A 13,259-nucleotide genomic window follows, 5' to 3' on the forward strand; every position below is an offset into this window, starting at 1 on the left:
AAAAAGCTGTGATCAGAAATGTTAATAAACCACTTAATAATATAGCATCTTTTTCTTCCATTAAAAAAACACACAATAAGGACATATGAAGCCATTTTTCATATAATCTGCATACTTTCCAAATAGCATATTCAGGGAAACAAGAGTTGTCTCAAATGGCCTTCTTCACATTTACATCTGTAACAGCTGCAGTAGCAGTTCTGTCAGGCTTGATTTTATTCAATGTTGCAGGATCAACATAAAATCTAGGCTGAAAATTAAAGGGAGTAAATGTCCCCCTGACAGTCAAGAGAATGATTTTGGTCCAAGAGTATTTCTGGCCACAACTCACTTTCAAAAGCAGCTTTGTCATTTGTGCCTGGCCTAGTCCCAGTAAGTGCTATTATGATTTGTTACATTTTCTATAGAACCAGGAAACCATTTATTAGCCCCATGGTATTGTATTGAGCTTCAATTATGTAACAGTCATTATTCTGCTGAATATCCAAAGCTTTGTAAGAAAGTTTTAGTTCTGGAAAGAAATGTACAAGGTTCTCAAATGATTTTGAGAAAGATCAAACTCCCCTTTTTTGCTAGTTGAAAGAGGAAAGGTCCCTTCTTGATATAAATCATGAATAATGTGAATAGACTTTTTTCTAAAGAAAAACTCCTTTTTCTTTGAAAGCCATTGATAGCTTGGGATCCAAGCAGAAAAGAATAAAAGAAGAAATAATAGTTTCTTCCTAGAAGAGAACATGATAGGTATGCGTCCAAATTAGCGAGATTTTAATTTAATTATAACCCAGGAGTGTGCGTGCATGTGTGATTTGCCTGCTTATAAGTGAGGAATGATGGTCTCTCCCACATGTAGTGTGGAAGAGGAGGGGGCAGGTGCTCAACTGGTGTAAGCCTTGCTAAGGGCCCCTTCATGCTGTTCTTGCAGCTCATGCAAGTCAAAGATGCAGTCCTGTGTGCTTGTTTAGCTGATCTTTACGGTTCAACAACACAAACTGTTGATACCTAATCAAATCCCAGTGGCCTCCCATTTCCAACTGGTCTGAGCCATCTGTATCTCCCAGACTTGACAATAAATTAACTACCATAAAGCAACTAGGTAACTAGTTACCTGACATCATCCTCTTTTATCATCCTTTAGTGTTTGAAAAAAATCTGCACAACCCCAAAACACAGATATTAAAAAGCACTGACATAAAAATAAAAATTGATCAGCTCCAAGCAATTCTGCCCTTCCCAACCCATTTTACATGATTGAAGGCTTCAGCTTCCAGTTCTCAGAGGCTTTTCCAGTTCTCAGTCAGGTGTGAATTTTCCTCTGCCCTCTCAACGGGCAGACAGGGTAGTTCCTGTAACCACCACACACCAGGTAAAAGTCAGTCCAGCTGCTGGCTCTGGGTTTTGTTTTTAATTTAAACTAATAAAAAATACACCACACACACAATGGACATACAACACATACATGCAACAGCTGCTCTGCGTTAAGAGTAGCAAGACTCCTTGGTATTCTTAGGAAATGGAAAAGCAATGTTCCCAAGGCTGTCAGGTATCCAAAATTATCTTTCTTTAATGTATGCTCTGTTCAACTGGCATTTTAGTAAAATGACTCTAGCTTTATGCCAGCTGAAGAGAAAGTAGAAAGTAAATCAATAACCTTGGTTTTTTTTCAGATAGACTTCAGTATTTCAAAAATGCACAGCCAATGCAAATCTGCTGCTAAGGTTGCACCCCTATTACAAACCCAAACAATTCAAACACCGCTGCTACAACTCGGTGTAACTACAGCTGTTGCAGAGCAAGCATGTGTATGCTTGAGTGTATGGAGGGCAAGCAAGAAGAAAGCAGGTGATACTACATTTTGACTACAACCATGTCATACCCTGGTTATTTTTATAGTATAAACCAGTTATATATGGATGAAATGCATTTGCGTTTCATTCACTAATTCTACTCAGAGCAGCATTCAAGCTGCCTTATTTTTTGCAATAACAGGAAAGAATTTGGATACCCAGTATATCTTAAAAAAAAAGTGAACTGAAGTAGAATGCATTTGCAAGTTGCACATTTATTGCATCAAGTGAAACAAGGCATCAAGCCAGAATCTGATCTTGTTTGCCACTATGCAAACAATGAGTAAGTCTGCTAGGGTCAACAGAGCAGCAGTGGAGTCACATGAGTCACAGCACACTGCTCTTTGGAAAGATTGCTCTGTGGCTAAATATACTATTACAGTTGCTTCAAGAAAACTTCTGCATCAAGTTCTAATAAATGCTGGCAGTGATAAAGCCTAAAGGATGAACAGGAATTAACAAGTGGCCTTAAAAGCTTATTGAAGAGAATGGAAGTTTTGTCTGCACAAGAAGTGAAGAAACAGAACTTTGGTAATGACCTAATTTTTCCACCACCCACATTTAGCCACCTTTAAATGGGGGGTGGGCAGAAAAGGAAACAGATTTTTTTTTTTCAGGATCCAAGTGCAGAAAACACTAAACTCAATAGATTAAGTTTGCACAAGTTACCCCTCAACTATGTGATAACTGAGTTTGTTTCATTGTAATTTTAATCAGGCTTGTCCCAGTAAACAACGCCTTGCTCCTCTCAGGGAATGCATTAAACGAACCCACTGTTATCAGTGAATGGGAACAGCCACACCAACACCAATCCAGCACTCCATCCCAGTGATCCAGCAAAACGATAATTACAATAAATACCCTTCATATCTCCATGTGATACACACAGTGCTGAATTTGGAAAAATGGGAAACCATAAAAGAGAAGGAAGCCCTTTGGTCTTTTGTTTTTTTCAGCGGGGTCATAATTTAGGGCTGTTACAACAATAGTTTTAGGTAACTAAGACTGCCTGTCAAATGTAGGTTTGCATTTTTTATCAGAGTACTGAATTAAAAGAGATTTCATAATTCCTTGTGAATTGCTCTCTTATCTAGTCTTTCCACTGGAAACCTGACTAAATGAGTATTATTTCTTCTTAAGTGGTTTTACAGGTCGTTTATCTTAGATTTATGAGTATCAACCTACTTTAGAATGTATTAGATAGCTTTAACGTTTGACACGTATTCTCTAAATCATTTACAGTGCTCTCCATTTGCACTAGACGATCAGTAATCTTCTCAATATTAGGTTTTATTGACAATGCACCATATAGAGTACTTATTATATGGTAATGATTTAAGATAGGTGCAAGATTGGGAACTAATAAATCCAAAAGCTCATTTTTGATTGTTGCCACAGAGCTGAGGAATAATGTGCATCTGTCTAAATCACACTGTTTCTCAATAATGTAACACACACACATGCTTAACCTGTTAGGACCACAGTGCAGAGATGTGCAAACAGATCCTAACTCTTGCTTTGAGCTTGATGCTTAAAGCTCTGCATTTACTCAGAGAAAACCACCAGTGGGTGTGAGATTCCCCATCTCATGGAAGGCCCTACACCTGCCTTATACCATGTGGTGGGTGCAGGGGACTCAGCCCCAGTCTTCTGGTTCCTCAGCACCGGTTCATGCCCAACTCTACCTGGCTCATTGCAGGTTACTGCTTCTGCTGTCCAAGCTGACAGCCCCAAGCAACTCAAACATGACTCTCTTACACTTGAGTCACGTCAAGGTAAACAGGCCTACTGAGATCAAGAAGCATTTTGCCTGAGTAGGCAGGTAGTAAAACTGAGATTAAGGGCTTAAAAATTAGCCCCATAATTTATATTTGGGAGACGATATCAAAAGCTGTCGTATATAACAAAGACAAACCTTCATGTAGCCCTACACAATAATAATTTCACAGAAATATTGGCATTGATAGTAATTGAATTCAGCTGAATAATTGATTTGACTTCTTTAATAGAAGATCAGCCCCCATATCTATATTGCTCACAGAAAACTGTAGTAAAATTAAAAAAAAATTAAAGCAAGAATCTTTGGTAGCAAATGAACATCTCTCCACTGAGTTCTATAGAATTAAACTCTCATCTGCAACCCATAATCCAAAGGTGTGTCTTTGAAATGCAGTCAGAGAGATCTGTATCAGCCCTGCTTTTATAGTATGTCATTGGAAATGCTTTCTGGGGCATCGGAGCTGCATGAACCGGCAATTTGTTAAGTTGAAATGTGACATTTCAGAAGAAGGCTGGAGAGATCTCAGGCCAAAACAAACACAAAATCTGAACCCTGCTTTTATCCCAGCAGCCACCTGGCAAGAAAACTCCAGTGAAAAATTGATGTTAGTGGTAAAATTGTCCTGTGACAATTACACAAGACTCTAATAGCAGGGAAGCACGGTAAAGGGGTGGCTTTCTCTCACCTTGCTCATTCAGAAAAACAATCCCAAACCCCTTACTCAGGCTAGAGGTGTGACAGGCTTACTCAGCTGCCTACAAATAATTTAGTAGCAGAGGAATCGACGCTACTGAACATTCAGAACTTCAAGCTCCAATCAAAATAAAACACCTTTCAAAGCAGCAGAGTGAACATCGCTGTTACCTTGTCTTACTTGGGTAAGACCAGGCACAGATTTGCTGGAGTAAGGCAATGGAAGAGCTAAAAAAAAAAAAAAAAAAATCATCCCAAATTAGGGCTCCCTGGCGCCATATGCACACCTCTGGCCTTGACATGAGGGAACGCCTGCAGACCCCCAACCTAACAGGGGGCACTTTACTAACCTGCTATGAAATAGCAGAAATATCACAAGCTCCATTTTTCCTATTAGTGGAGCTATCTGCCTTCTGCAGTGTGGTATCTACATTTTTGTAAACTTGTTTCATTCACTCAGTTCCTAAATCAGCAAAATTTAGCCATCTTCAACATCTCTCTGTGGTAAGTGAAGTTTCTTTTACTACTGTGAAGAAGGGAGGAGGTCAAGAAAGCTTGGGAAAAATTGTTAGTATGATCTGTAATATGAATTTGGCAGAAAAGGAATTGAGAACATTTCTTTGGAAAACAATCAAAGGGCAAAGTTTTCCTCTTGAAGCTGCATGGTGATTTATGACTTAACACTCCAAAGAAACTTGCTACTCTGATGATTACAATAGCAAAATATTCACTGTCTGCCTGACAGACCAAAGACGGTCATTTTTCCTCCCTTTGTCAGTATCTCTCTATTCAGGCAGGGCCACATCTGTGTCCCTCGACACGTAGATAAAGGTTGAATGATGCATCTCTGCTCAGGAGCATTATAATGTAACTTAGATATGGCACAAAATGACATGATGAAAAGTAACAGGTCAGGTGGCACAAATGTAGGCTCGATGTTGCAGAGTATGACACATGCTTTCTCTTACCTGGATCTCAGCTCCTCCTGGCGTACATGAAAGGCAGCGTCTTTGTGGTTAACCACTTATACCACCTCAACACGCACAGGCTACCAATAAAACTGAGGATCCTGTGAGCCTTGGAGATGAGGAATCTTCAGCCTCCTGTATGCATTCCAGCTGGGGTCCATCAATAACACAGTATTAAAGTGTGGAACTTTCTGCCATCGAACAGTATGGTGGCCAGGAGTACAACTGAGTTCAAAATAGGACAAATTCATGGAGAAGGTGCCCTTTGATTTCAAGCTACTGTTGGGTCTGGGTGCACAGTCTGGCTCCACAAGTTTCTAAAGCACTGATCAATGGAAGTGTATGCCTTCATGCGGTGAATCACCCTTAGGGTTCTCTGTTCCTATACTCTTCCCTAAGCATCTCCCTTAGCCAATGCTAAAGGAAAGATCCTGGGACACTGGCTCTGTCCAGTCATATTTCTTATGCTATAACCAATATAACTGTAAGAATAGACATAAGAATAGACAAGAAAAATTGTCTTGTCTGGAGCTTAAAAGACCTAAGATTCAAATTTTAAGAACATGTTGTGTAAGACATCTTCAGAAAGGGTTAAAAAGAGCTAAATGAAAAATATTCACATAGACCAACTCAGGGGAGGGAGGCAAAACCCTGAGGCCTTCTTTGCAGTCACTGGAGCAACTGTCTTATCTAGATGGTGCTTCAGAGCACACTGCAGAGGCTTCCACCATGAGTCACCATCCATATCAGCATCCCAAACTGATACAGCTCCGGTAGCTTTTTCCAGCAAAGAAGAGTACCATACCCATTTTAGGTGAATAGCTTTTATGGATCATTCTTTCTTGTAGCCTCTAAATAATTTCTTCCCACTAGGCCATAGGACTTCCCTCTAACTCCCCTTGGCCAGGGTGCTTGCAGCAACTCACCTTTTCCTTTTTTGTTCTTTGAAGCATCTGCATAAAAATTCAAAATACATACAACTGCTAGCAAGCCTAGGCAACATTGTGAGTGCAGAGCTCTGAATGAACAAAATCTCACATTTAATGCAGACTTTGTTGCATCAGTGACAGCACAGGCTTTATATAAGTGCTACTATGTAAAAAGTCAGGTTGTTTCTGCCCTGGAAATATTTCACATTCTGTTCTTTTGCTGTATTACTAATTTTGAGTTCTGTTTAATGCTCAGCATCTGAATGGGACTCTCAATTACATGAGTCACTGCAACTATCCTTTGATTTTCTTTTTCTTTTTTTTTTTTTTTTGTCACGTACATGTAATCTGAACCCGTAATTGCTGGAGCCCAATGCCTGCTCTGCACACCCAAAATGCCACAACAGAATGGCCTCAAATGTTACATTCAGTTTTGAGTTGCTCGTGGCATGCAACGCTGACTTGCGTGCTTTGTCATTACTGTTACTTCCTGGTGAACCACGGCAGAGAAGTGGAGGTGATTTCACCTTGAATACACCCCCTCCCTAGACTGCAGCCTACAGAAGAACTATGTAGTTCCATGTTGTGGCAGGGGCAGGTGTAACACCAGCCTAAAATGAGGGAGGGTGGAGAAGAAAGAGAGGGGGTTAATTGTCTGGTTACCTGCAGTGTATCTCACTGCTGCATGCCATGCCATACTGGCCGGTGCAAACATCCCTTTCACACAAGTAAATCTGTAAATGTTAGCTATGAATAGTTTACCAGCCTTGCTATCTCACCTGTCACATCCACAGTCCACCACCAATATGTGCAAGGAGCAGATGAGAGGATAAAGCCCATGTTGGCACACTTTCTTCTGAGCAGATCTCTTCCATGCACTTGTAGGTTAGCTCAGGATCAAACCTATGCTCTGGAGGACTTTCAGGGAGATTTAGATACTAAAAAAGAAAATTTCACAGAGAGGGTGGTGAGGCACTGGCACAGATTGCCCAGAGAAACTGTGGCTGCCCCATCCTTAGAAGTGTTCTAGGCCAGATTGGACGGGGCTTTGAACAACCTGATCTAGTGGAAGGTGTCCCTGCCTGTGACAGGGGGCTTGGAACTAGATGATCTTTAAAGGTCCCTTCCAACCCAAACCTTTCTATGATTCTATGATATGTATATCTGGATGAATGTGTTTTGGTGGTCAGCTGTAGCATGCACTTAAAAATCTGATTTAAAGGGCGCAATGCTGACTTTGCACACATTTTGTGGTCAGGTTGGCAGTGTAGGTTATGGAAGAAAATGTATTTTTCTCACTTGTGAAAAGCTGAATTTGAAGCCTACGCAGAGTGGCTTTTCTGGGAAAGCAAATTTTCTAGGAATGCCAGTTACAATTTTAGGAAGGAAACAATGTGGTAATTTTCAAATTCAAATCAAGTTTTGGCACAGAAGAGGAAAAGCAAGGCTTGAGAAGAAAAGGTCATGGCAAAACACTATGAAACAGGTAAAAAACTGTTTTCTCTTTTTGTCTCCCATATTTTTTAAAGCCAGCTTCTTACTAGAAAAAATGCTTTCTATCTCTTCTAAACTTCTACCATGCTGTCAGTATAATGCAGGAAAGCACTGCCTGAAAATAGAGCTTTTCTTTTGCTAGAGGATAATTACAAGTTGTTCACTGTCTCATTATAAAATCCCGGCGAAAACTAGGATTTTACCATGAAGATGCCAAAAAGCATCAATATTATAATATTATACCTTACACAGGAAAAAAATAAGTCCTCTGTCCCTTGGATAAACTACCACTTCTGTGGCAGACAAGGTAGATCATAACACCTCTTTCCTTCCTTTCCACAAGATCTGATTTGAATTGAAAGCTCTGTAGGGTGGGAACACGTTAGGAACTACATTAAATATGTGTATTGTAAAAAAAATGTTACAGCAACAGTGTTGGGGTAAAAAAAAAAGGAGGAAAGAAAAAAATAGAAATCAAAGATTGGCATACCAAAGCCTCGACTACAGGTCCCAGGAATGACAGCATAATTATTTTTAGAGATGACTATAGCAGTAACTCAACATGACGCGAGAGACCTGAGAAACAGCAAGCCTGATTTAAACCAATGGAAAAGCCAGGAATGCAGAATGGAGACTGTTCTTAATGCACCATATTGCATCTGAACATTTTGTTCCTATCCATCTATCCAAAGCATGACGTTTTGCATTTCATATTAACATTCTGAAGACATTAAAAGATTCTTCAATTTGATGTTCATATGCTGTGTCAGAACATGCACTCTGACTTCTTAGAGAGATATTATGTCTACCTTTTACTCATCTTCCCTCCTTCAGCTTCCTGACTATCCTTCCCTCTCACTCCCAAAAAATCCCTAGGGCTATTTTTTATTGGTAGCATTATTTAGTTCAGCAGGAAGATAGTTACAAATACAGTTTGTGGGATTTGAACTTCACTTTGGATTTCTGCAATACCTCAGCTGTTATGCATATGTACTAAGACTGAATGCTAACAAATCATTGCAGCAATACTTGATGTTAATATACAATTTCTCATCTTCAAAGCACTTTAAAATTTCCCAGAGGTTCTACAAAATCTGGGAGAGGGAGGAAAAGATATGGGCAAAGCCTTTGTTTAGCATTGGTCTTATCATAAATCACAGTTAGTCCCTTTCTGCTTCATGCTACAGCAGGAATGTAGTCTTCAGATTAAAGTCTGAAGTGCTAAACAATGCTGAGTTGCCAGTAACACATTTTCCCTAAAAAGTATTTTAAATACCTTTTTTTCTTTTTTCCATACGGACAGCTCTCTTCAGAAGCTCTGTTCTCACCTTTGAGTTCAAAACCAGGGAAACTTGTGACATTAGCATAATGCGCTGTGAGCTGATTTTATATATCAAAAAGGACATTTTGATTTGAGAAAGTTTTGATAGCAAAAAAAACCAACCCCATATTTCAAAGCAATGAAACAACAAAGAATATAACCAGCAATCTTAACAAATTTAAAAATTTAATATTAAAAAAAAAATTTAAAGGTAAAACCTTTAATTCTGCATTAAACCTGTAATTATGCATTAATTCCTTCAGTGTTCAAAGCAGAACAGTTAGCTTTTACTAGCTGAAGGGAAGCTGTCACTAATTTGCTAGCCAGTGCTGGAAAGAGCAATCAAGAAAACTTGGAAGTGAATCGTTACAGAGCTTTACTTCTCCCAATCACGTACTAGGGGAAGAAGTTTTCTCAACACATGAGACCAAGTAAAATACTCTGCCCACTTAAAATGTCAAACCATTGCTTTAGAACAGCTCTGTGCCCAGTGTGACCTGCGGTCTAACGAGCACACCCAGGCTACTGACACCCAGAAGCAGCTACTGGAATTTGCCTTCAGCTGTGGACTGCTCCCCACTGATGAGCATGGAGGCAGTGCCCCTTCCCTGCACCAGCCAGCAGCAGCTCCTGAAAGTCAGGCAATGCCAAAAAAGACCTTTTAGGAAAATTTTTTCAAGGTATTTTCTGTTTTGACAGGGCTGAGTAAGGCCTGTAAACTTTTTCATTATCACCATAAAAAATGGGGATGAAACGAAACAAAAAACTAACTTGTTTTGCTTAGGGAGAAACAAATATAAAATAGTAATGAATAAAACACTCTATTTCTCAAATATTCCACTAAACATGTAATCCAATCCAGCCTTTATGCTTGAAAACATGACTTGTATTTAACATGCTTTCTAGGGCACAGAGATCTGTGACACAACAGTTAATACAGACTACAATTTTGAAACATAAACGTTAAAACAGTTCTTCTGAGGAAATTTATTTGATTGGATTCCTTTTGAGTTTGAAACATTTCTATAATGTCTGGCAAAACATAGAAGCATTCTCAGATGAAAGGTTATATGCATTCCAGAAAATTTTCCACTGAAATCTAAAGGAACTCTGCTTGGGAATGCTGTACAAGTGCAAACTCTTCATTTATGCAATTTTAATATAGTGGAAATACAAGAAGTGTAAGATATTAGATTAGTTTTAAAGCTTAGAAAGCAATTCAAAATGAAATAACATACATATTATTAATGAATAACTACAGTGAGAAGTGTAATTACTTGTTAACTAAATTAACTCCTAGCTGCAGTGCCTCAAAATGAGATTTTCTCTCTATGTATTCTTCTTCTAGCAAGATTTCATGAAAAACATAGGTGTAAAGCAGAAACTGTTAGTTATATTTCACAACTGGAAAAAGGAAAGAACGAAACTACAGTAATTTTTTTTTCCTTTTAAATTAGGATTTCTTTTCAGAAATAAACTGAACTTCAACATGTTTTAATTACGCATCCTTCTGTTTATAATCTTGTACTTAAGTCTAAACTAAACAACACCACTGGCAGAACACAGTAAATCTGAGGAACTGGGATGAACTATTTCTAGGTAAATGTTAACAGAGCCATTTTCCTTTCTACAAAAATAATTACGTTCCGGCAGGGGGCCAGTCTCCTGTGCGTGCCATCCCCTACTGTCCAATTCAGTGAAATTCAAGATCACCTTTCTTATCTGGCTATTCAGGACTTTTTAATTTTTCTGTACTCGAAGTATAAGCTGCTTCTTGCATTTGCAGCTTTTCATTTATGTCTGCCTGTAAAGAAAATCAGAAGAAAAAAACAGGTTATGATGGAGCTATCTTAGGCTGCACATTGTCTTTGTGGTTTTGACACACTGTAGTGCAGTAAGACAGACATTATCCTACACACCTTCCTGTTTTTCAGACATAACGGTGTTTCAGCCTGTACTTACGTGATAACACTTTATCATATTACTGTGCACAACTCTGATGCATGGCATGACTGCCATGAACAGGAAGTGATCTGGAACAGCCATTTCTCATGTAATCTTGTTTTGGGAGATAGGCTAATTTGCCTGTATTTTCAAACAGCCTTTACCAATAAACACCAAATCAGAAAAATTGTTTTGGGATTTGGTTGTTGCCACTGTTTTCCTTTGTTGCAGATGTTTGTTCTCTAGTGTAATACATTTTATTGAAACATTGCTGGAATTAGAAAACATTACTGAAAATGAACAATAAGAAAACATATTTCTGTGATGTTGCTTGTCTGTCTTAATTACAAACACAATTATGAATGTGCATCTGATTCTAGAACTCCAGACTGTTGTAGACATTGAGTGCTTAATTTACAGTGTAACATTTGTGGGGAAGGTAAGAGGGTTGTGACATTTTTTAGTGAAATCTTTGGCAGTGATAATCCATAGCAATCTTTAATTCTACAGCATTTGGAAATGTAGGATCACTGGGAAAAAGGCCACAAATACTGGGGCTTTATGGGGAATTTATGTACATTTATCAATATCAGAATTCATCACTGCAAAAATATGCAATAAATGGAAGGACTACTATGACAATCTTTCGAAGAGTCACAAAGTTTTGTTTAAACAACTGAAACAGGCTCATAGGTCCTTTATAGGCTCTGCATAAACTGTTCCAAAATTCAGAGTTACATTCTTAGTGGGCTTCATGTAATTTTGATAAAGTGAACTGATTTGGCCCAGAAAAGCTTGCAGTAACTTGCCATTTTAGGAACTTTTTGGCTTGCCAGTCCTAGAAATCCCTATTAGTGCTATACTGCAACCCATCAACACACAACGACAGCTAAAATGTTTTCAAAGTTCTCAGTAGCTCAGATTAGCATCAAAAAGCTGGAATTTCTGCCTCAACTTTTTATCTTTGAGGACGGCCTTCGCCATATTCAATCCATCCTCAAGTATCAATAAATATGTCCCTATCCCTTCACATTACATGCATATTTCATTGCTTTGCTGTGGAACACTAACCCTCCATGCCAATTCTCTCCCAGCCAATCCAGCTGCCTTTCTTCTCCAGTTTTTACATCCCTCTCTCTCAGATTCTACCTTCAGTGAAAATCAGCTGCCATCATGCTTCACTATGGTTGCTGTTGTGATTACTGTCAGCACTGTGGCATTAGACTAAAAGTTATTTTCTATACTCAACTAGAGCAACAGCTGCCTTGTGCTCCCTGGAGAAATAATGCAGATTGTGAAATCAACAGTTCACTCATAACAACAAAACGGTGAGTCTGACCATGTATTAGGTAAAAATCTACTTATAAGGTTACCTCAAAGGTCAAGAAATCAGGTGAAAAAGATACATTGGTGGAAGACTTAACAAAAACTAAAATTAAAAAAAAGCATTTTTCTCTGTGCAGGTTTTGTAAAGGAAAAAAGCTCACAGCACTGAAGCTAATGAAATCAAGGTCAAGTGAAAACCAGGTACTTAATTTTTTCTGTAGGTAGGGATAGGAACAAGACAACATAGACAAGGTTCCCTCCTGTTTCTAAAGACATGTTGAAATGGAATACGAAATCAAATAAGTATCATTATTCTAATTTATATTCCCCAATTATGCACAACCCATGGAAAACAATTTATTAATATCACACTATTTTCAGGTAATATTAGATATTTAGAATCATAGAATGGTTTGGGTTGGAAAGGACCTTAAGATTATCTAGTTCCAACCCCCCTGCCATGGGCAGGGACACCTCACACTAAACCATGTCACCCAAGGCCTCATCCAACCTGGCCTTGAACACTGCCAAGGATGGAGCATTCACAGCTTCCTTGGGCAACCCATTCCAGTGCCTCACCACCCTCTCAGTGAAGAATTTCTTCCTAATATCCAATCTAAACTTCTCCTGTTTAAGTTTGAACCCATTGCACCCTGTCCTATCACTACAGTTCCCAATGAAGAGTCCCTCCCCAGCATCCTTGTAGGCCCCCTTCAGATACTGGAAGGCTGCTATGAGGTCTCCATGCAGCCTTCTCTTCTACAGGCTGAACAGCCCCAACTTTCTCAGCCTGTCTTCATACGGGAGGTGCTCCAGTCCCCTGATCATCCTCGTGGCCCTCCTCTGGACTTGTTCCAACAGTTCCATGTTCTTTTTATGTTGAGGACACCAGAACTGCACACAATACTCCAAGTGAGGTCTCACGAGAACAAAGTAGAGGGGCAGGATCACCTCCTTCGA

The 13,259-nt window shown here is 39.1% G+C and overlaps 1 protein-coding gene across 1 annotated transcript in view; it reads right to left on the bottom strand.

Annotated features, from left to right (window-relative positions):
- Positions 1 to 10,755: 10,755 nt before the first annotated feature.
- Positions 10,756 to 13,259, bottom strand: part of CABCOCO1 (ciliary associated calcium binding coiled-coil 1) — a gene marked incomplete at both ends in the record, with an annotated part of 49,359 nt that continues 46,855 nt past the window's right edge. Inside the window, one exon of the mRNA XM_080622011.1 lies at positions 10,756 to 10,833. Coding sequence (XP_080478137.1) covers positions 10,756 to 10,833 — 78 coding nt within the window. The remainder of the gene's footprint in view (positions 10,834 to 13,259) is intronic.

Source organism: Psittacula echo (assembly GCF_963264785.1).
Source record: "Psittacula echo genome assembly, chromosome: 6".
In the NCBI taxonomy this organism is placed as follows: domain Eukaryota; kingdom Metazoa; phylum Chordata; class Aves; order Psittaciformes; family Psittacidae; genus Psittacula; species Psittacula echo.